Genomic DNA, 23,721 nt, shown 5'->3' with positions numbered 1-23,721 from the left:
TTAACCTCATTCGGACACTGTCATCGTCAATCATCCCTCCTGTGCAAGAAGCGTGTCAAAGGGAAACAAAATAGAGAGCATGCTGAAGCACTTGACCCCACCTCCTCCCCCTGCTTGCATGGCTGAGTTAGTTCAGAGCCTTCCTGGCTGAATGGTATTCTCTTTTCGAACAGCCCCCCCAATACCACTACCCAATGCTTGGGGAAAGCTTTGATGTCTTCAGGGGAGAAAAGCAAACCCTCTTTATCTGTCACTCTGAACGACTGTTAAGGCATTGCCTTTGTGAAACACTCCAAAGAAACAGTCTGCCATCAGTCCATTGTAAACGCATGCACGTTACATGCAGAAATACCTTGTAAAATATACAGGTATACATCAGTGCAGGATGAATGGAATAAAAGGAAGCGGCATACAGAGAATATCCCTTGAGGGGCTGCCATGGCTAGTTTCAAAAAGGACTGTTTCTGCCAACATTCTGTGGGATTTCTCCAGCACAGGCTTCAGCTGGCTGACTGCGCTATAATCTCAGCCGGAGACGGATGATAGCCTTAGAAGAAGCATAAGGCTTAAAAGGGAAAGAGAGCCAGCGTTCCCATCTTTTCAGGAAGCTTTGGGGGTAAGCTGGGATAGACATCAGGAGATATTTCTGCCCCCAGCAGTGTGAGAGAGAATGTGAGTTCTCAGACGCTTTCTATCAGCTTATCTGAGGCTTTAAAAGGGCACTCTCTCTGTATTTCATAGTGCCTCTTAGTACGAGGCCAAATCAGTGGACTTGCATTAGTTTATCATGTCCTGAATTCTTGGTACCAGAGCGTTACACGAGCGCCGGAGGAAGTTACCTACGCTCAGTGATTTCTGATGCACAAGGCACTGCAGCATGCGTGGAACAGACAATTGTACGGTAGTGCTTGATAAAGAGAATAACACTGTCATACACACACAAACTCCCTTCCTTATACCTCTGGCAACACATGAGAGAATGGAGAGTCTGTAGTAAGCAAAGCACCATTTCCAACCACAGCCCCCCATGACCACCCCCAAATGCCAATATGGTGATGCCATTGTTTTACAACACCCCATCCTTTCATTCCCTGCTGATGATCCACCATGGGAAAATTCAGATGGAGTTACTGAAGATAGGCACTCCAATAAAACACCTTCCCATGCAAAGATCTGGATGGGGCTACTTTGAAACAGGAGGAACTCCCTTTCTCTTCTGCCTTGCCAATCAAGTCACTTCATTTTTACATGTGGAACAGCATTCATGATCCATATCCCTGACCGTGCTCCCTCAATCAGCTTCCAAATCCCTCATTTTCCTGTGCCTGGCAGAGAAACACCCACTAGCTGACTTTTACCAGCTGTTTTATCTACTAAAATGATGACGTAGAGATGTACGCATGTACATGCCATCATGTGTGCTCCGGTGACGCATGAGTATTGGGTAAATCCAGGCCACAGAATAACAACCTCAGATAACTCAAACTAGGTGAGGCAGGCATTGCATTCCACCTGTGTAGAACACAGGGAAATGGGAGGGTAAGGAGGGTACCCATATTACCTTGATCCTGACTTACCACAACCAAGAAAGATTGGCCTAGACATTGCTTACACCCAACTCTCAGCGCTCACAAACTGGAGGAAACAATAAAAAAAACTTTCAATACCCAGTGTTTCCCCCCTACCTCTTACTAAAAAAAGGGGACACAAAGACAAACATCTCTCAGTCTCAGATGCGTACTCACCCAGAAGAGAAGGTTGAAGACAAACATTAGGTACTTGATGCACTGCAGGCAGTTGTGAGCCATGCTGCACCTCTTCAGCTCTAGGAGAAAAATAAACGAGAGATCCAGGTAAAAGACAACGTACTTGTTCCCCTTCGGGGACGTGTACTTAGCCTTGGTGGCTTTAGGGCCCGGGTTGGTGTGGAATCCAAAAAATGAATTGCTGGCGGCCCCAAACTGGCCGCCATACATGCTGCTGTAGCGACGGAAGGCGCCATTTGGAAAACTGTAATCCTTGCTGTCCAAAGAAGGACTCCTGTGATAGGTTGATTCATCGGTGCTAGACCTGCGCATGGTGACTTCCGATTGTTCCACGGTTACTACTGATGTGACAGTTGTTGGATGTTGGCGGTGGAGGGAAATACGTTTATTTATTTTTTCCTCTCTCCTTATCCCCCTATTGCTTTGCACCAGCTGTTCTTTGGTCTGCCATTCTGTCGAGTTAAGTGTGCTGTAAAGCAGAGGTTGGCAAACTGGAGTCTGCTCAGCCAGGAGTTAGGGAACAGAGTGCTTCCGTGTGAGAGAGACTTCTGAACAAGTAAACATTCCCTTTGGTTTCACGCTTCCCCCCCCAGCCCGCCCTACTACCAAAAAGCAAATGAAAAGACAGAGATATACTGTACCCAAAGCAATTAATTTTAAAAAAAGGAAGTATGATCTTGCTTTTGTCGCAAATGCCATACAAAACCCTGGCTCCACATGCTAAACACACACAGAAGGGAAGGTGCACAGACTTGTTGGCAAGAACAGAAATTATCCAAAAGGCAAGCAGCTCCCATGCCCCATTCCTCTTTGCCACATTGCTCTGCCCTGAGATGCTCAGCTCACTTTAAAGATCCCTGTTTCTCCTCACACAGACAGAGCCTATGGTAAGTTAGCCACGGAGCTTCATTCACAGTGCTGCTGACACTCCTCTGTGACTCCAGTCCAATCATGCTCTCTGCTAGTATACAGTCACAGCTCTGTGGTCCATCCCTGCATCTGAAGCGAGAGGCAGAGAGAATGAGCGTTCTTACTGTATCTTATGAATGCCTGCTCAGCATTCTCTCTGGCTTCTGCCCTCCCCCAGCCAATCAAAATTACCCTCAGACAACATTGCTCCCGCACTACCACCACCTTGTTTAAAATAAAAACCTCCCCTTGGTTTCTTCTCAGCAAATCCAACATAAGCTGCTTTTAACCAATCACTGCACAGGTGGAGGGACTACAGTATGTATCTTAGATTTAACCAGGTCCATTCCCCTGGATTAATTCTATTCTCTATCAGTCCTGTGTACATCTAAGCTTGGAGCAGGTTTTAATCATCCTAGCTGCTAGTGGTTCCTCAGATTTATAGTTCTCAGCAAAGAGCAACTGAATTTAGATTTGGTCTGAAATGCAATTGGTCCTACAAGGATTGGGTATGCATATATTACACATCCAGATTCACAGGCACACACATAAAATGTGCTACATATGGCATACACATAGAGAGTGCTATAGATGACAGCAAATGTATTAATTAATTCACTTATGACTATCAATCAGATTTTAGACCCCAAAAATCATAACAGTCCCATGCATATACATTTGTTTTTGCAGATGCTATTAAAACTCACTTGCCAGAAGACTGGTCTGACCTATCTATTATGTTTACTCAGTGTAGGGACTTCTCTTTTTACTTTTTTTCAAATCAGTATCATTTGACTTGTCACTCAGTTTAATGCTATTTCATTACATTTGCTTCTCCACCTACCTATCTGTTTTTCCATACTCAATCTACTGGGTTGGTGTCACGCGCTGTGTGTGGGGCTCACCTCCCCACAACTGGCCCAAGCTGCTCTAACACGTCAGCAACTAGTAGAAAATCTTTCACACAATGCAACTTTCTCAGAGAGGAAGGACGTAATTGTAGTTAAAGCATTGGACTAGAATGCAGGAGAGCTAGACTCAATTCCCTGCTCTGTCACAGACTCCCTTTGAGACCCTGGTAAGACGTTTATTATTTCCTTCTGCCTCCGCTCCCCATCTGTAATATTAACACCTCATTTCTGCCATCGTTTGTCTTAGCAATTTATATTGTAAGCCCTTGGGGCAGGGACTGTCTGTTACTATGCATATTGGGGCAGGATGAAGAGGTGGCTGGCTGATATTTTTAAAGATTTGTTCAGGTGAAGAAATAGGCCAGATAAAACCAGGTCATGTGCGCGCGCACCCACACACACAGAGCAATCAATTTATTTAACAGCAAAGTTGCCTTTCTTAGTTCATTCCTGCAAACAAGCCCCAGATTCAGTTCATTTATAAACTGTGAAGACTTCCATTCATCTTCTTCCTCAAGATATAAATATACAGCACACACCTGCTGCTAGTATTAGACAGAAAGCACTGCATTAGGTGCTAAGAACATTCCAACTCTGGCTCTTAGCCCACACGCCTCTACAGCCTTGTGTAAATAATAACTTTTTTGTACCCCAGTTTCCTTATCTATAACAACAAAGATATTTCACAAGTGGGGCTCTTCCAGGCCTACAGCAGCTGTCTTTCCCTTTCCTTACAGGTACAAACTCCATCCCCAATATAAACTCCTTCTCATCTAGGATACACAAACAGTCCAAAACACACAATCCTTCCAGCTGTGAGCTTCTGATTCACCACTTACTTCTCCTGTAGCTTCCCTCTCTGCCTCCCGCTGTAAGGCAGGCAGACCCATTTGGCTGATGAGCTCAGCTGCCTCAACCTTACAGAACCTTAACCCTTCCCTGTCTGGTCCCTGATTGCTGCAGATAAGCCCAGCAGAGGATGAAAATTTGAATCATCTGACTTCTATGAGGTGGCCCCAGTGTCTTCGTAAGACACAGATCGGTAGTGTACCCTGTCCATAACAATACCGACCCACCTCACGAAGGGATGATGGGGATTAATTAATGTTTGATAAAAAAAATTTTTAGATGAAGAGTACTTAAGTATGATAACAGCCTCTCCATGACCATCTCAACACAAATTGTTTGCTATCATCATTTAATTCTGGTTGTTTCTTTTTAAACCACTTTGCTCATACCAAATATATCTAAGTGCCTCTGATGCACACATCCACTTGGTGCAGCCCAATGTACCTGGCATCTCTCAATATTCCAGAATGTGGGCAGGGTGACCGGACGTCCCAATAAAATCGGGACCGTCCTGATATCTAGATGTTTGTCTGGATATTTCACAATATTCCTTTTTTTACCCTTCAACCGGTGACACCCTCCCCCCGCCCCCCGCATGTGTCCTGATATTTTCTTCCTCTCATCTGGTCACCCTAAATGAGGGTAATGAAGGGAATGATAATCCAAAGGGAATTTCCCCATGCATTTTAGAAGCAGGCTTTCTGTGCCTCTGCCCATGATGTCCAAGTTTATCCTCACAGGGGTCCGGAGGAAACTCAGGGATTTTAATCATTAAACCTCCCTTACTTCCCATCTCTGTGCTGTACAGAGCAAATTCCATTCTCCAAGCAGGGAAACCCACGACCACTTCACCTAAAACAACCTGAAAAGACGTCCATGGGAAAGAGTGAAGCACCTCTGCAGCAATCCCCACCTCTACCGACATGGGGGATGGAAGAGCGGTGTAGGACGGAGGAAAGATTAGCTTTCTGTTTAAGGGAGTGGACTGAGAAGCAGAAAATCTGGGTTCAATTCTCAGCTCTTCCACAGATTACCTGTGTGACCTTGCACAAGTCATTTGGTAGCTTAGTTTATCTTCTACAAAATAGGGATAACAATACTTCCCAAGCTCACAGGGGTGCTGTGAGATTAAAATAATGTCTGAGAGGCACTCAGCTACTCTTATGATTGGGCCATATATGTGTGACCACATGCACCCCATGTGGCAAAGTACCTGCCTCTCCTCTGCTAGCTCAGTCCTTCTTAGCCTTGGAGACACAGGCTTGGGCAGTCGCACAGGGTCTGGCTGTTCCCTTCTCAGTCAGGCCCTTGTTCTGTTTTCCTCTCCTTCTGGGGAGAGTGCAATCTACCTTGCAAGAAAAGCTTCAGAATTCAGCTGCCCCTACTCACTGGCAGCTACTCTACTTCTCTCCTCGCCCCTGCTTCCCTGCCAGGGAGGGTTTAAAAAGGTCTCCAGCCATTGGGGCCAGCTGAAACTAATTAGCTCCCTGGTAACCCCTGTTCCAGCTGAACCTTATTCCTCCATGGTTAAGCCTTCTGGGACTAATTACTACCCCTCCCCTGGTAGCTAAGTGTCCTGAGTTTGCCACACCCTGTATTCACCCACCACTGTAATAACTTGTATAAAATATGCCTTGTGAGGTATCATTTGAAAACTAATAACTGGCCGGCCAACATAATCATGGTGAAATGTGTGTAGTAACATTATATGTGAAGTTATGAACATAAGTTGAAATCATGACCAAAGTGCATTCACCACTTCGAGAATGAGTAAACCTGCTTCTCAAAGAAAAAGGCCAAGCTGACACCTTACCAAAGCTGATGGGCAATCACCTAACAGATGGAAACTGATCTGCATCTTAGAGAACAACAGCATGGAATCTCTTTCAGCACTTTAGGGGGGGCGGGCAATGGACCTAATAGATCTGGACTGTCCAGGAGAGGGCTGGACAGTGCTGCACACATATTTTTGGGGGGAAATCCAGGACTGGGAGTGTGTTTGGGTCATCTTGCAACCAGGGCCGCCCAGAGGATTCTGGGGGCCTGGGGCCGTCGGCGGCAGGCGGCTCCAGTGGACCTCCCGCAGGCGTTCCTGCGGAGGGTCCGCTGGTCCCACGGCTCCAGTGGACCTCCCGCAGGCACGCTTGCAGATGCTCCACCGGAGCCGCAGGACTTGCGGACCCTCCTCAGCCATGCCTGCGGGAGGTCCACCGGAGCCACGGGACCGGCAAGCGGCAGGGCACCCCCCGCGCAGCGAAATGTCTAGAGCCGGCCCTGTTCGGCGGCGGGGGGCCCTTCCGTTCCGGGACCCGCCGCCGAAGTGCCCAGAAGACCCGCGGCAGGGCCCCCACCAGCGAATTACCGCCTAAGCGGGACCCGCCGCCGAAGTGCAGCCCTGTCAAGGTATTTTTCCCCCAGTTGGAACTTTAGCGTCCAAAAGTGGGGACCTGCATGGACACTTCTAAGCTTAATTTCTAGCTTAGATCTGATAGCGCTGCTACCAGCCAAAATACAGTGTTTGGCACATTTTCTGTTCCCCCAAAACCTTCCCTGGGGAACCCAAGACCCAAACCCCTTGGGTCTTAAAACCAGGAGAAATAAACCATTCCCCCTCCTTTCCCCCCTCCCTGGGTTACCCTGAGAGACTACACTGATCCAAACTCCTTGGATCTTAAAACAGAGAGGAATTAACCTTCTCCCCCCGTCCTTTCCCCCCACCAATCCCTGGTGAGTTCAGACCCAATCGCCTTGGGTCTTAAACAAGGAAAAAAATCAATCAGGTTCTTAAAAAAGAAAGCTTTTAATTAAAGAAAGAAAAAGTAAAAATTATCTCTGTAAAATTAGGATGGAAAATGTTCACAGGGTATTCAGCTCATATAGACTAGAGGCACTTCCCCCCACTCCCAGCCTGAAATTCAAGTTACAGCAAACAGAGGTAAAAATACTTTCAGCAAAATACACATTCACAAGTTAAGAAAACAAACATAAGACTAATCCGCCTTTTCTAGCTAGTACTTGCTATTTTGAACATGAGAGACTGTTTCAGAAAGATTGAGGAAACCTGGGGTGCACGTCTGGTCCGTCTTAGCCCCAAGAGCGAACAACAAACAAAACAAACAGCACAAACAAAGACTTCCCTCCACAGAGATCTGAAACTATCTTGTCCCCCCATTGGTCCTCTGGTCAGGTGTCAGCCAGGTTCACTGAGCTTCTTAACTCTTTACAGGTAAAAGAGACATTAACCTTAACCATCTGTTTATGACAAGCCCACTCTTCGGCGATAATTCGGTGGCGGGAGGCCCCCGCCGCGGGTCTTCGGGGCACTTCGGCGGCAGATCCCATAACGGAAGGGCCCCCCGCCGCTGAATTACTGCCGAAGACCGGGTTGCACTTCAGCGGCAGGTCCCGCTTCAGCAGTAATTCGCTGGCGGGGGGTCCTTCCGCCCCGGAGCGGAAGGACCCCCCCGCTGGCGAAGACCGGGAGCGGAAGAAGCTCCGGGGCCCGGCCCCGCAAGAGTTTTCCGGGCCCCCCCGGAGCGAGTGAAGGACTCCGCTCCAGGGGCCCCAAAAAACTCTCGTGGGGGTCCCTGCGAAGCCCAGGGCCTGGGGCAAATTGCCCCTCTTGTCCCCCCCCCCCGGGCGGCCCTGCTTGCAACTAGTAACCAAAGCTGCTGGAAGCCAGAGTGTGACTGGTGTTTGCTGACAGGCTGTTAGTGTCAGAGTTGTTGGACCAGGGCCATAGCTATATACAGACACTCAGGGCGTGACCTGCATGTTGTTTGGGAGGAGCCCAGGTTGGGAGCTACAGCAGCAAAGCATTGTGAGGCATCCCAGGTTGCAGGGCTGGGGTTACACTGCCCCTCACTGGTTTGGATTGCAGCCCATAATGCCATAGCATGTAAATAAAAAGAACTACCAAGCTAAAAGAATGGAGTGGCGTACGCAGGTTGCTAAGCACTGCCCCTTTCTTAGGGGCCAGCAAACACCCATGTGCCTCCAGGATGTACAATGTGAGTCAGAAGTGATTCACCCCATTTAGCACACACCCCCTGTGAGCCTACAGAAATGCACACGATTATAAATGAAGCAATATAAAGAAAAACTAGATATAATGCCTCTCATACTCTGCTGAAATAGTGTCATGTCACCATTTATTACTAAAACTGGAGCCGCACAGTGCTTCCAGAGTGTAATAGGGACCAGGTTAACATCTCCATTATAAACCCTATTTCTGAGGAGCTCAAAACTAGTTCATTTTTACTGGCCTCCAGATGTCACATTATGTGCAAATGCCATCCATTAAAACAGATTTGACCCTCCCTCATGGCAAGAAATCAATCACCCAATAAAAATAAACAGCAAATTCTCCAGCTTCTTTTCCCTCCTCCCCCTTTTCCCCTCACTTCCCAACATTAGGTCCTGGGGAACAGGAAGGAACCTGACACTCTTGAGAGGATGGCACAGCACAAATATTAAAACCTGCCACGCAATCAGTCCTTAATGCACATGTGTGGATTTATTTATAAAGCCAAGACATGAAGCAGAAGAAAGTGTTTCTAAAAGTGGCTCCTGGGTAATAAATAATAAACATCATACAGGGCTACCTTTCAGACAGGAGTCTTTCCACACTGAGGTGGCCAGACATAGGCTAGTGCCAGGGTACCCCAATATGAAGGATGGTTCCACCCTCAACCTTCACCACCCCAGTGACAATATGGCTCACAGTACTGGCAGCTCTTTTAAGGCAGCGTTTCTCAAATGCGGCCATCAGGGGCTTTCCTTGCAGCCACAGCCTCCTGGGCTGTTATGGGGTTGGAAGGGGGAGAAGTAGCGAGTGATCTCTCGCCCCCCTGCTGTTGCTGGATGCACTGTCTTGGTGTTGATTGCTGGGGTGCCAGCAGGGGTGGCCCTTTGGTGACGCCTGGGGCACAGTGTTGGAGAACCAGGCAGCCAGTGAGTTCCCCACCTTCTCAGAGGTGGTTGAGCTCAGGCTTCAGGCTTCAGCCCTGGAGTGGTGGGGCAGCACGCTCTGGCCACAGGGCTTCGGGCTCCAGCCCCCCACTGCCTCCCTCTCATCCACCCCGTTCCTCCTGGCCCCTGCTGCCTTTCCTGACCCTCCCTTCCCCCATCCAGGGCTTAGTTTGTCCCAAGTTTGACAGGGCTGAGTAAATTTGCTGTGAAAAGCAATACTTGTATGTCTGTTAAATCACAACAGACTTACTACCTAGCAATAAAAAATTTACAATGATTTGGACACATATGTGCATATTTATTTGTTTTTCCTAAAGCTAATTAAGTATTTTAGGAAAAAGTGTGAGAGCGGCCACCAGCAAGAGTTGGTAGCCGCACTCTGAGGCCACCAAAAAATTTGTATCAAGAACCCCTGTTTTAAGGCATCTTTTTGGCAAGGAGATAGATATTAGACGCAAGAGAGAATAGCAATCTGTTGCTCACTCTCGGTTTTAGCATTGGCCTGCCAAACCCAGGGTTGTGAGTTCAGTTCTTGAGGGGGCCATTTGGGGATTGGTCCTGCTTTGAGCAGAAGGTTGAACTAGATGATCTCCTGAGGTCCCTTCCAACCCTAATAATCTATGATTCTAATATACAGTAATTCAGTGGCTGATAACACGCACATATAGAATCCATCTCTTTTTGAGCAAATCTGTTATAAATTAGAAATTCCTGCAGGAGACGGGAAGAAGTTTTGCACCTCAAATGCAGAGCCCTATAGAAACAGCATTGCCATCAAAGGGCTAGATTCTGACTTGGACCATATGCCCGCAAGACAGTCAAAACCCTCCTAACCACTATCCAAGGGCTACCTGGACTTTAAATATGGGTGATTATGCGTAAACAGGGCTACTCACTTGTCCCCTGCCTGAAGCAAGTGAGCTGGAAAAAGCAAAGAATGGGCAGAGCCAGGGTAGCTGAACCAGTCCAGGAGGGAGGTAGTAATTTTCTGCTGATATAGGCCAGCAATAAATTAATCTCCCCGTTGAACAAGGAAAAAACAGGAAAGGAATCCCAAACCAGATCACATTAATCTTTATTACCCATCCACTTTCCACATTCTCAGTTGCATCTGTACATTGTTATCCTTTGGCCAGTTCATATGGATTCTCACATACAAGAAAGAAATCACTGTGCAGTCTCACTAACAGAGATTCAGTTGGTGCGGACTTCAGTGACACACTAACATTTATGTTGTGACACCTCTGTCCGCATTGGTGTGAGTGGAAGTGTCATGTCATGGTGGAGCAGATTTACGTCACAAAATCCTGGCCCATGGAGTAAAGAAGATTGCACAGTAATAAGGTAAAACAAAGTCCTGGCAACAGATTCATACTGTAACAGGCGTAGATGTTAAAAGCGGAATTGTAACAACTCCATTACCCTTTTACGTCCTGTCTCTGAGCAATCTCATCCATTTACGTGGCTTCAGGTATCATCTCTATACTAACAACTCACAAATCTACCTCTTCACTCCTAATCTGTCTCCTTCCATCCAGTCATCTTGGCCTGTCTCTTTGACAACTCCTCTTAGCTGCCTCATCCTCTGCTTACACTTAACAAGGTGAAAACCAAACTCCTTATCTTCCTTTCCTAAACTTACTCAACCTTACCCTTTTTCTATCATGATTAACTAAACTGCCATCTTTCCTGCCACATGGGCCTGTAATCTGGGAGTTATATTTGGCTACTCCCATATCCTGGCCACCTCCAAATTCTCTTCCTTCCTCCTCCTCAAGAGTTCCAAGGTCTATGCTTTCCTTTCCATCACTATGGGTAAATCTTGCAGAGGCAGATTTGAAGTCAATTGAAACCAATAGATTTTGGATCACTCCTTCATTGTGTCCACCTTCACTACTACATCCTCCCTCCTCTATGACCGCACACACACACTCCCCTCTTTGATCCACACAAGATACAGTGACTTAACTCATCATCTTTCTTTGTCAGTTTGTGCATGTCACTCCTTTCTTAGAATCATTCCAACGGCTTCCCATTTGCTATTGCCGGAACTTTAAGCTTCTTTTCACTGTCTTTCAAAGCTCTAGATAACTCTGTCCCTGCCCTTAATCAAGCTGGTCTCAACTTGCATTACCCCCTTTCCTGTGCTCCAGCAGTGTTGCTACCTTCAACAGCCCATTTGTGATCTTCTTACAGAAAAACCTACCACATATTCTCCTATGCTGCCTCCTACATATAGCCCAATAGTCCTTTGCTCATCTGCAAGAATCCTACCTTGTCTTTCTTTCCAAGAATTTTCCCTTTAAATTGTGGAGATGATTCCAGAGCAGTCAAAACTGTTACCAAGTAGCTGACCAAATAAAAATGACAAACCACCACAAAAAACATAGTTTATTTAGATGTCTCCCTCTATTCTTGCATCATGTGTATGTGCAGCACTGCACTCTACTAGATTGAAAATGACACTGTTCAAGCATATGTGGTTCTAAGACCTAATACTATCACAGAAATGTCTCTTTCATAGGTTACTGTGATGGTTCCATGGGTTAGTATGATAATAAATCAATTATGGGTTTATTAATACACAGTAAATACTTAAACACGTTAATTAAATATACATACACAGAGACCTTCAGTGCTTCACATTAAAGCATTAATTAAAACTGATTGCACTGCTTCTCTCTCTGCAACAAGATAACTAGTAAACAAACCTCCTTTCTGCTGTTTTTCCAATGCGCATGTAACGCCTTAAGAGTTGCTGTGAGGTCAAATTTGGCCCAAAAATGTAGGTTTGTAAAAACAAGCTCTTCCAAAGGCTAAGCCTAATAAAAATGTTTCCATTATACTTTTAAATGTTGCAAGAGAATCTTTTTTAAAATATATAAATAAGCATTCCTCTGGCCTGTTTGCAACTCCAGTACTGAGAGAGTGAAACTGAAAAGAAAAAAAAATCATGAAGCTGACAAGTCTATTTTCATTGTCTAAGCCTAGAGAAATGCAAAAAGTAAACAAAGAACATCAGTGGTGAAAGATGCATTTGAAAGATTTTTTTAAAGTTCTTTTGCTGTTAATAATCCACAGCTATCAAAACCACAAAGAACTAACTTCTTTCACAATATGGGCGTCCCTGGTGTTCTATTGACCTGCACCGTGTGCAGTCGTTTACACTCAGCCAAAGTGAGGACAATGCACGTGCTCTGATCTGGAAATATTTTACACTCATTTTATACAGCTGTAAATGATTTTTACAAAGTGCAGGACAACAGAGAATCAGGCTTACGATTTTTGACCTGACCATGTCCCTGTAAGATAAACGGTGGAACAGAGCCATTTAAGGTACATAGTCTCTGTTCAAAAGGCAGAGAGCTCTCTAATGTGATCAGACATACGTGAGCACATTGACAGATGGCTGTATTATTATTATTATTAATTATTTGCGTTGGAGAGCAGCATTCCCATCTATAGGACAAGGAGTCGAGGATCTGGCGAATCATTGTCATAGTACACTAGCCTTAATCGATGTACTGACCCCCTCCTCCCATTCTCCCACATAGATTTTCTTGATTTTCTGACATGTTGCACCCAGGGTCAGAAACTTGAATGCTGACGTAGAAAACTAAGGCTGAAACAGACAAGCTGAAACAGAAAAAATATGGTTAAAGTCCATGATCGAAGGATATATCTTGCTGCCCCCTGACTCCTGTGTTTCTCCTGCATTTGCTCCTTGTGGGGAGGCAATGGGAAATAGTGAGAGCAGCAGGTTTTGGAGATGGCTATCAGGCCTCTGTGAGGGGGATAAAGCTCCCGGAAGAATGTGCGTTGGGCCTGGTTACGCTGTTTTTGTATGTACAGTTCCTGAACAAAAAGGGATTATATATAAGTGAGATAGGCCTAAAAAACCTAATAAGAGCTGAACAGGCAAACCAACGACTTGTTTGTCATATTCTGGGCTGACACCACAGGGTTCACCTGCTTAAGTAGCAAAATTTTGGCATATGATGGAGTGGGAAGCTTAGGATGAGTATCAATTTAACAGCCTTTTATCATAGACAGAATTATGAAAAAGTTCATAACCACAGTGGAACCTATTTCAGTGAGAAACCGAATGAACAGTTAAAGAAGAAGGAGGAAAAGGCCCTAAGGATTTGCCTTGCAGCTGTTTATTGCAGCATGGAACACATTCCTTCCCTTTTGTTTACTGGGTCCTTGCTTTGGCATTTGCAATTTTAGCAGCTAGACTTTCAGTTTAAAGAGGCTAAGCCATGGATGTTAGAATGTAAGTGATGCTCTGATAGGGGAGGGGAGAACAGACATCCTAGAGGTTTGCTCAGCTATTTGAATTTACCAGTCTTTTGGTACCCAAGCGCCCTGTCTAACTTTTTTTCTTTCAAGAGCTACTGATGCCGCTAACAAAACTTTGAAAAACTTTCAACTCAGAAGCAATTCCACTTACATAGCAGATATGTTTTCTATAATTATCTTCCTTATAAATTAAGGAAATTTGCATGAAAAAGGATATTCACTTAACAGCTCTTCCTCTCCTCCTGCTGATATACCCCTGAAATCATGATCTTTAGTTCATGGCATAATTAGTTGCTATGGAATTAATAAAATCATAGAAAGAAGATATTTTGGGCATGATTTGCAATAGGCTTTATTTATGCATACGCAGGAATTGTCCCCCTTTTTATGTGCATTCACCTATGTACAAAGGTGAAGTGCAAATGTGATGGAATTTACACTCACAAACTCAGCCAGGTACATGGGATTTGCTCATGACAATTCTAGCATCTGCAAGCCCAAATAGCAGTGCAAAGAAAGTAGAGGAGCTGATGTGTGTGTGCATGAGCAAAGTGCTTGCTCCTAAGCCCAGTGGAATCAGTGCAAAGACTGTCTTTGACAGAGGATTCTGAATCAGGCTCAAAGTTCTATGTGCATGACTTGGAGGCCACCTTTTCCATACTGGGCCAAGTTTCTTGTACATTTCTCTGTTAACACAGGAGTTTTCCCTGCGTGTTTTAGTGCTTTGTGCTGTCTAATATTTAGTTTAGCTTTGTGCTGTCTAATATTTAGTTAGAAATAACTATTTTTATCTCATGAGCAGAGAGAATTATTGCTTCAGATGAAGGATAAGCAGCTCTAGCAGATGAACTCTTAAGAAGCAAAAGACCAGTTCTCCTGCCAATGCCCTCAGTAACAAAGAACAAAGGAATAGAAATGCAGATCACGTGACATTCTGTATAAGCTGAGTTGTTGCCCAAAGAGAATCTTTGCCAGATATTTCCATGCAGAGTCAGCACGACTATACAGCACCAGTGCAATATATGTGGTAACTTTCTTAAAATTAGGTTGCATCTTCTAACCTGAAAGATCAGCTGAGGTTCAAAGAAATAGCACTTCAAACACACAGCCAATAAACATGCTCCTGCTGTCTAGTACAAAGTGATGAATCAGACCTAAAAATCACTGTAACTGCCCACAGGCATAGTAACTTGAGATGGTAGATATTTTAAAGCAGCTGTGAAAAGGGAAAAAGAAACACCATTGGTTTTTAACAACGATAATAATTTGTTGTATCCTAGTCAACATACAATTTTTATTACTCTCAATTCTGCAGCTGCAGAACAATAAATTCAAAATTAATTGTTTGCTTCCACGTGTCTTCAAAAACATACATTTAAAGTCAACATTTTCAGAAAGCCAAAAGTTAAGCTCCTACATCCACAAGCAGGCTCCTAAAATAAGTTTCAAAAGCAATGAGTACCCAGACGTTGTCACTGATTTTAATGGGAGTTGCAGGGTGCTTGGCACTTTTGAAGATCAGGTCACTCAGGCCCAAATTCAGCAAAACACATAAGCATGAGCTTAATTTGCAATTCAGTGGAACTGGGGGCAGCATGTGAACTGCAGGCTGGGGGACGCTAGCCCCCACCCCTTCCGCTTGAGGCCCCGCCCCTTGCATGCACCTCCCCATCAAAGCCCAGAGCCCCTCCTCACTGTGGCCAGTGGCCCCTGCCCCAGGCTAGTGCCCTCAGCCCCAGAGTGCCAAGAGGGTTGCAGCCATGTGCCGCCCGCCTTCCTGGCACTGGGGAGTTGTGGCCGTGCCTACTTGCCCTCCCAGCATTCCAGAGCTAGAGGGGGCTAGCCTGGGGCAGGGGCCGGTGATGAGGTGCTCCCAGCTCCGGCAGGGGGAGGTACATAGAAGGGGTGCGGCTGGGGGCAGAAGGGGTGGAGCTGGGGGCTAGCCTCCCCCAGCCTGCAGTTCACACACCAGGGCCACTGCACATGGGGACTGGAGCCACACTGCCGCACACAGAGCTGACAGGAAGCAGGAGGGGGGAACCTGGGGACTCCGCGTGAGCGAGGCCACGCCTGGCTGTTTGGGGAGGACCCGCCGCCCATGAGTGGAACTACTCGTGTACATAAAGATAAGTATATACTTAAATGCTTTACTGAATCAGGGCCATATTTAGGGGTGTGAGACTGTGATTTTCAAAAAAGTCCAGCTGGTGCCTAACACCCTTAGGCTCCTTTGAAAATGCCTGATGAAATATAGACATAAACTTCTGTTTTTGAAAAGGACTTAAACTCCTGTGGGGAGCTACAGTTCCTTTTTGACTCAATCTTTTCCATTTGAAAGATAGTAACTTCTGAGGATAAGTAAAAGAACATTATTTTTATAGGCAGCTAAGCCAAAATAGTAGGGAGGTTCTACAGCACCTATCCAGAATGTAATCCTTATAAAGCAAGCTTCACCAGAGAGCGTTTAAAATTAAACTGAAATATGAAACAGTCTGCAGCAAATTAAATGACTTAAACAAAGTATTTGGAAAGGAATAATAAACAAAACACTAGGTGACTATTAAATTTTAATATGAAAAAGCAATGCACCTGTTTAAGGAAAATGTGACTAGTCAGATATATACAATGCCATCAGCTACTTTCCTTTCTTCTTGATGTATAAGGAACCATGGAGGCTTATCTCATCCTAAATACTGACAGTAAACAGCAGGGGTTCTTTTCCCCTGACATCTCTGTAGACACTCAAGCAAAAAACGGGGAACTCCTGCTATCTCAGAAATGTTATGTGCAGGCAGGGGCACAAGCTTTTGTCTTCTGACTCCCCATACTTAGCATACAGAACAATGAGAAATCAGATCCAGCTTTAGAGGCAGAATCAGCAGAGAAGCTTCAGAATAAAATAGTGCAACTCATCGCACAATATAAGTGCCTGAAAATGAAAACATTTAAATTCACAAAATATTTAGTTTTAATTATAACAAAAGATATTTAGGACCCAAATCTCCACTGGCATAAATTGACCCCACTAAGGTCCCTCTTCTCCTAAATGTTATCCACCCTCTAGCTGCCAGGCCATCCAAGCGGCTGTGCCCAGCTTCTGTCCCTGGAGGCAACCTGTTTTATCACCCAAGGAATATGAGGGACTTCAGGCAAATCTGAAAAGATCTGGTCTATTTACAAATCTTTAATTAATTCCTATTAGATGAAGGCTATGTCACTCTCCTTCCCTCTTCCTTCCTTTTCTTTCCATTCCTTTTTTTTTTTTCCTTTGTTCTCTTTGCCTTTCCCTGTCCTTTTGGGAGAAAAAAAACATAAAATATAAACAAAACAAATGGACCCACCTACATTTAAATCACTGGATCAGCACCCACCTATTTACATCAGCACACAGATGACCTTTAACCTTATATTCCCCTGTTGAAATTTCTTACTTGACTGTTAGACACTAAAGACTTATGTTGTTACTCAATGAGGCCTCAATTCTGCAAACTTAAGTTAAATAAAATGCATGCTAAGTCCATGCCTATTCACCAAAGCAGTTAGGCCTATATTTAACTTTCACCACAGAATTAAGTATCAGTTGAAGTCAGTGTAACTTAAGCACATATTCAAATACTTTGCTGATTGGAGAAGAGCTAAAGCATATAAATTTATGCATTTATTAAACAGGTGCCTAAGAGGAATTTTCAATTTTTAAAATATTAAAATTTTGAATATTTGCTGAACTTCTGAATTTGGATAGAAAAACAAAACAAATGTATTGTATATAAAACTAAGCCACTGCATGCTCAGGGTCAAGCCCGCAACCACAACGCAGTTGTTACTTTGTTATATGTATGGCCATTCCTCAAGGTGGCCATAGGTAGGTTGGTTTGTTACTTCTCTTCATCGGACCATTATGAATTAAACAAGGAAGTTGTCTGAGGTTGTTTCCATGTAAATGACATTGTCAGGGATGGCAGGGAATGGAGACTGAAGAATTCACAGTGATCGCCCATTCATTTCCTTGATTTACAACTTTTTCCTTTCTCTAACTGTATATTTTATCAAGTCTCCAAAAATTCCCACAGCAAAATATGCAGCCAGAGCATCACAGTAATGGTTCTGAACATTAAACGTTATGGGTCAGATCCATCTCTGGCAAAAGATGGCATAATTCCATTGATGCCAATGAATGCAAAGTCAGCTCCGTGGATTCTAGTGACTTTGGCCGAAGGAGTGTAATTCTGAGTTTTTCTCTTAACTGTTCAAACTTGTAGGCAAGCTTTCCTATCGCTTTTAAAGAATTTAAATAAATAAATAAATAAATAAATAAAGCAACTAGAAGCATTCAGCCAACTGGACTGCTTGAATGTTCTCACCTTTCCTTGTGGAACAGAGATGCCATCCTTCCCAATTAAACACCCATACAACACTTTGGGCTTGATTCTTGGCACCCTGTAAATTCACATTGCACTGACAGAGCAGCACAAACTGACCATGAAGCAGATGAGAACTCCCCAATGTGGGAGAATCCTAGCTTGGTACAGCTTTATGCTACTTACTTCTTCACCTTCTAGCATAAGAAGCATGTCAGGAGTGGGAGCCAGCTGATCCTCAGCCAGCAAAATGGCTCATAGGGAGCTGTTCCTGTTACCACAAAATAAAGCAGACTTAAGGCTGCTCTAAAATATGCCAGGGGCTACATCTACTCCTGACTAGCCCCGAAATTGCTGGGGATGGAAAACTTCAGCAAGCTCAGCTCAGGTGCATCTGAGGATTGATCCTTATATCTGAAACTAATGAAGGCAGGGACATAAAACTGTGGATGATCTAAAAAAAACTGCTAAGAATATCAAGCTGGTTTATGAATTATAGAAACAGAGCTAGTGATCTTTCCATAGGAGATTCAGACCATATCTCTTTCCTTATTACAGTGCCCAGGTGTTTTCACTAGGGCAAGAGAGAATCTCCGATTTGATTGGGGACACTTATATGCATAACCATCTCCAGACATTTGAAGATTGCCATATAGCTCCAGCAGTACCAATAAAATTGCTATAAAATGGTGTATAATTGTGAGCCTATTAATCTTTCATTAGAATGCCTGATGGCCTTTTCTGAGGGCCACCCAAGCCTTGTGTTTTGGGAGAAGACATGCTTACTTTAAATTACTATTTGTTAATGTCCACCCATTTTATCTGGGCCCATGGTAAAATATCATAAAGCTACAGCTGTCTCTACTCTGTGTAAAGAGATTTGTTACGTCAAAGGCTGGAAAGTATTTCTTAGGCCAAAGTCAATTTGAAATCTGCTAAAACTGATCTTCACTTGCCTCCATCTGTCCTGGAATAATAATAAATAATAATAAGGCTTCAGTAGAAACATACCCCCATTAAAATTCACCTTATCATACAAGATTCCTTATGGTTAAAACTTGCTCTAATGGCATAAACCTCATTTTCCTTGACAAACCTACGGCACAAATTCCACAATCCCTGCACTACATGGGTAAATTGCTCCAAGGATTCTCACCCTGGGATCTTTTCACCACTGCAACATGCTCTATTTGGCAACTCTGAATGCAGCCATAAGCACTATGGGTCCTGGCATGATCTCTCCTCGGCCTCACCCAGTTCCTGGATGTCCAACTCTGATAAAAAGGGAAACATGCCACAGCCAGCCTTGGCACAGGCTAATTTACAAATCTGATTTCTCTGAGCATAGCTATTTGCATACCTTATAAACTAGTGTGTCATTTAATTGGAAGCCAGTGTACCACAACTTCATATCAGAGGGAGGGTTTTTTTTCTTTTTTTAGATATTAGACACTCACTGATTGTAGCTTGACAACTCTGGAGTCAGTTAGATGATAAAGGGCCCATTACCTGTTGGTTGGCTCCAAATCTATAGAGAGCGACACAATCGGCACAAAGAAATGCACACTTTACATGTCTTCTGGTTTTCTTAATCCCTAACTACAAATCACAAAATCCACATAACAAAAACCACAAATAAGAGGATTACACAGAAGGTACCCCTTTCTCTGGCCCTAGGGATAGTCTGGTCTCAGCTGCTTATTAAAGCTCTGCAACAGACAGACTTCAAAACAACCTCTTCTCTTCTTATAGTCCCAGTGGTTCCCAATAAGAAGATAACTGGCTTTAGCTCAACTTGGCAACATTCCCCCATGGCTGCATTCCCCAGCAAGCCTGCCTGGCACCCGCTTGCAGCTCTCCACTTCCCCTGCCAAAAAAGCAGGTGGGGGGTTATCCACCTTGTCAAAGAGATAACCGCAAGGCTGGCCAGGCCACTGTTGAGCCTACCTTTACATCTGTTTGCAGAGTCCAAGTGCTTCTAGATCAGAGCGGACAACATTTAAAAGGTTCTTTTTCATTAAAAAAATAAAATTAATAGAATGTAATTCCATCATCCCAAAAAGTAACCCATACTATGCAAATGAGAGAGCAGGCTGGGCAGGAGCTGGCTGTTAAGTGCTCTAAGAGGGATTTAAGCCACTGACCCATGCTGAGCATTGATGGGAAGGGGAAAACACATTCAGGATTGGGGAAAATAGTAGGGCATTAAGGCAGATGCTGCTCTGTTACTGGACAGGCTGCCTCGGGGACTGAGGAAGGATGATATTGTGGTTAATGTACCTGGCTAGGACTCAAGAAGTCTGGGTTCAGTTTTCTTCTCGGACACAAATCACTAAATTTCTCTGTGCCTCAGCTCCTCTCAGGGGTAAAACTGTTTCTTTCTCCACCTAGTTCATGTCAGCTCTCCATATGTTCACGTCCAGCACAATGAGGCCCACATCTTGTTTGGGCCCTCTAGATGCTAGTTTAAAGGCTTGTCTACGCAATGGGGTAATGTGCACTACAGGGGTGTGATTTCCAAAGCGCACTCCTGTGATGCACATTAATTGGTCCATGTAGATCTTGCTGATGCACACTAATGATTTCCTAGTGCACTGTAACGTACGTTACCTAGGTTATGCTACACTAAGAATCTTTAGTGTGCACCAGCAGTGTCCACATGGAGCAATTAATGTGCATCACATTAGTGCACATTACTCCAAGCCCTTACACAAATAATATGAACAACAAATTGCAAAGTGTCACCAGGCTGTTCTGAAAGGTACCCAACTGGAAATCCTAAAGCAGCAGTCAAGAATAGGAAGGAGGAGGAGGAAAAGGAAGGTAGGCTCTGAAGGAGAAAGCCACACAGAGAGCATTTCTTAGCCACTTGAAGCAGAATAACTGGAGAAGGAGGTGCAATGCAGTATTCTTCCAGCAGAGGATCTTGCATCCTAGAAGGAGTTGCAGGGGGAAATATACAGACCTGAAGATGGAGGAGGAAGAGATAGCAGTGACTTAGCAAGGGATGAATGTGTAATAGACACTGAAATTGCTGGGTTCAGATGGTGCTATCACATTTTACCAATTTAATTTGTTTTTAACACCCCTTTCCATTCCTGCATCCAGTGTGCATGGTGCATGTTACACCAGCATCCATTTCAGTCTCTGCTCCATCCTGATTATCTTCTCTGACATACCATGATGCCTTAGATGGTAAAACAATGGGCTTTCTGGTGCCACAGCACCGCTTCATCACAGTTTGGAGACACATACCAAAGGAATTGAAAACAATATCACTGCCATCATTTAATTTAGTTTATTGACCATGTTAAGCTCTGCCAGGAGACAGAGGCTCCAGCAAGAAGACATGCTCTACTTTGCCTTCAGATGTTACAGAGAATCCCTAAGATGTTGCAGGGCAACAGAGATGTAGCACACAGCATTTCAAAGCAAAACACTTTGCAGTAATAACATTCAAACACTAAGGAGGCTTACAAGATTTGTTATTATCCTTCAAATAAAAAACAAACAAACACATTCCATGTGGAAAATAATACAGCTTTAAAAACAAAAAAATTCAGTAGACTGCACCCTGGATGGCAATGGCCCCAAACCAGTGGGAGCACGTTGGCATTTTTCCCAGGGTGGATAAAGGTACACTTTCATTCTTTGCAAAATGGATAAGGCTCTTTGGGGGTTATTCCAATCTCAGCAATGTGGAGAGAGCTACTTACAGGGATCTAGACGTACATCAGTAAAGGAGAGGGTGGGGCTGTGGACGTATTCATTGGGATATATTCACACTTCAGTACAGGCAGGAGTTACCTACAGATATATGTTCCCATCTGAGTGGAGGTGTTACCCAGAGATGGTCACATGTCAGTAAGGGTTAGTAATGCAGCCATGTCAAACTCAGACCCATAAAACCTTCACACATAGGGATTAAAGTAAGGGGTAGGGCAGCAGGGTGCAATTCTGCCTTCCCTGATAATAGCAAAATTAACAGCTGCTCTTTTGGAATTCTTGCAAGGACTCGGATGAGCAGGGCAATGTGAGCGGAGAACAGCTGGGGCTTTCCTGAACACTTTCTGCATCTCCAAGGGTCCTTATTTGTGGGCTTCATGACTTGTCTCTGTGTTCTTGGGCAGAAGGCAGACAGTTAATAGTGTCGAAATGGCAGATTAACCAGGCCCATCTGCCAAATGAATGCAGTAGTTTATCTCCTCCTGCTCCTAGATAAACTTCTGTAGTAGAGGTCGGGGTAGTGGGGTTTCTTCCCAGGGACCTAGGAGCCTCCTCTTGCAAAACAGGCACACTCTTCACTCAATGTCCATTAGCGGCAATAGCCAGAGGTGATGCTATTCCCCCACTACAACTAATGGATTTTTGGCAAATAACTTTAGCAATAACCACAGCACACACAGAGTTCCCTCTTTGGCTGAGCAGAGCAGAGGGATAGTAGAAATCAATACTTTATTCTCAAAAACCTGGCATCTATTCATTAAGAAAAGAACTCCACGCCTTCAAAAAAGTTTTGCCTATGCAAAAAGAGGCAGAGATCAAGGGGCCATGAGGAAGGATGGTAAATACCAAAAAGGACTTGAAGATACAGAAGTCAATGAAAAAATGACGAGAAGTCCTTGTGGCACCTTAGAGACTAACAAATTTATGTGGGCATAAGCTTTCATGGGCTAGAATCCACTTCATCCGAATTCAGTGAGTTAAACTGCCATTCTTTTGTGGGGGCAGAGCAGAAGAGACACTGGAAACAATTTACTACCTCTTAATGAAGCAAAGGAAAAATACAGCTGTATTTATTCTACAGCTGTGCAAATTTTCATGTAGTCAATTAAGTTATCCCCCTTTCACAGTTTAGAGTTTAAGGCCAGAAGGAAGAATTAGATCATGTTGTCTGACTTCCCGTATATCACAGAACATAAATTTTCCCGCAGCTACCACTATATTAAACCCAAAGACTTCAATTACACTAAAGCATTTCAGTGCTCGGGAAATTGCTTTGCAAATCATCTATGAGCTGACTTTGAGTTTTACAAACACAGCCATTATTAAAAATATACTGAGAAGTGTTTTAAAGGCTCAGATGGAAGTTAGGCACCGAATTCAATGGAAGTTGTGTACCTAAGTGTTCATCATACCTTTGAAAATCTTCCTCTAACTCATTATTGGTTAATGGAAATATATTTCAGCCATAGTAGCTTGTAAACTGTTCACTGTGACTGCTGCTTTCAGTATTCACTTTCCAATTTACTATTCTTACCTTGTTTGCTCACCTAAGTCACAAGTTTCTTTATTCCCTGATTGGACCAGACTCCTAAGTCCAATAAGTGGTTTCAAGATGGCTATGTGAATGTTACTAGCACAAATATTCATATGAATACATTTCTGCATGAGTATTTGTGTCTGAACACATATTCATTGTATTGTCTCTTTACAAAAGCATTCTGGTGAACAGAATTTCACTGACAAACATTGGTGAAAGATGAACAACGTTTATTTTTAAAAACTGTTTTTGTCAGGTTTGAATTTCAGTGAGAAGAACATCATAGCCAAGTTCCCACCTGCCCTAAATTGGCACCTCTGTGATACTTCAGTGACAGAGACCAGTTATCCATCTAGATGGGTGGATTGGCAGGCTTCACCAGAGTGGTACTT

At 44.1% G+C, this 23,721-nt stretch overlaps 1 protein-coding gene across 8 annotated transcripts in view; it reads right to left on the bottom strand.

Annotated features, from left to right (window-relative positions):
- Window positions 1-23,721, bottom strand: part of TSPAN4 (tetraspanin 4) — a 689,771-nt gene that overhangs the window by 310,825 nt on the left and 355,225 nt on the right. For 7 of the 8 annotated variants that reach the window (XM_050952934.1, XM_050952936.1, XM_050952935.1 and 4 more), the window contains one exon: window positions 1,746-1,825. In XM_050952934.1, coding sequence (XP_050808891.1) covers window positions 1,746-1,825 — 80 coding nt within the window. Of the gene's footprint in view, window positions 1-1,745; window positions 2,292-23,721 lie in introns of those variants that run through there. The other variant, XM_050952933.1, reaches the window with a different exon arrangement.

Source organism: Gopherus flavomarginatus, chromosome 5 (genome assembly GCF_025201925.1).
Source record: "Gopherus flavomarginatus isolate rGopFla2 chromosome 5, rGopFla2.mat.asm, whole genome shotgun sequence".
Taxonomy (NCBI): Eukaryota; Metazoa; Chordata; order Testudines; family Testudinidae; genus Gopherus; species Gopherus flavomarginatus.
This window is presented reverse-complemented; position numbering and strand designations above follow the sequence as displayed.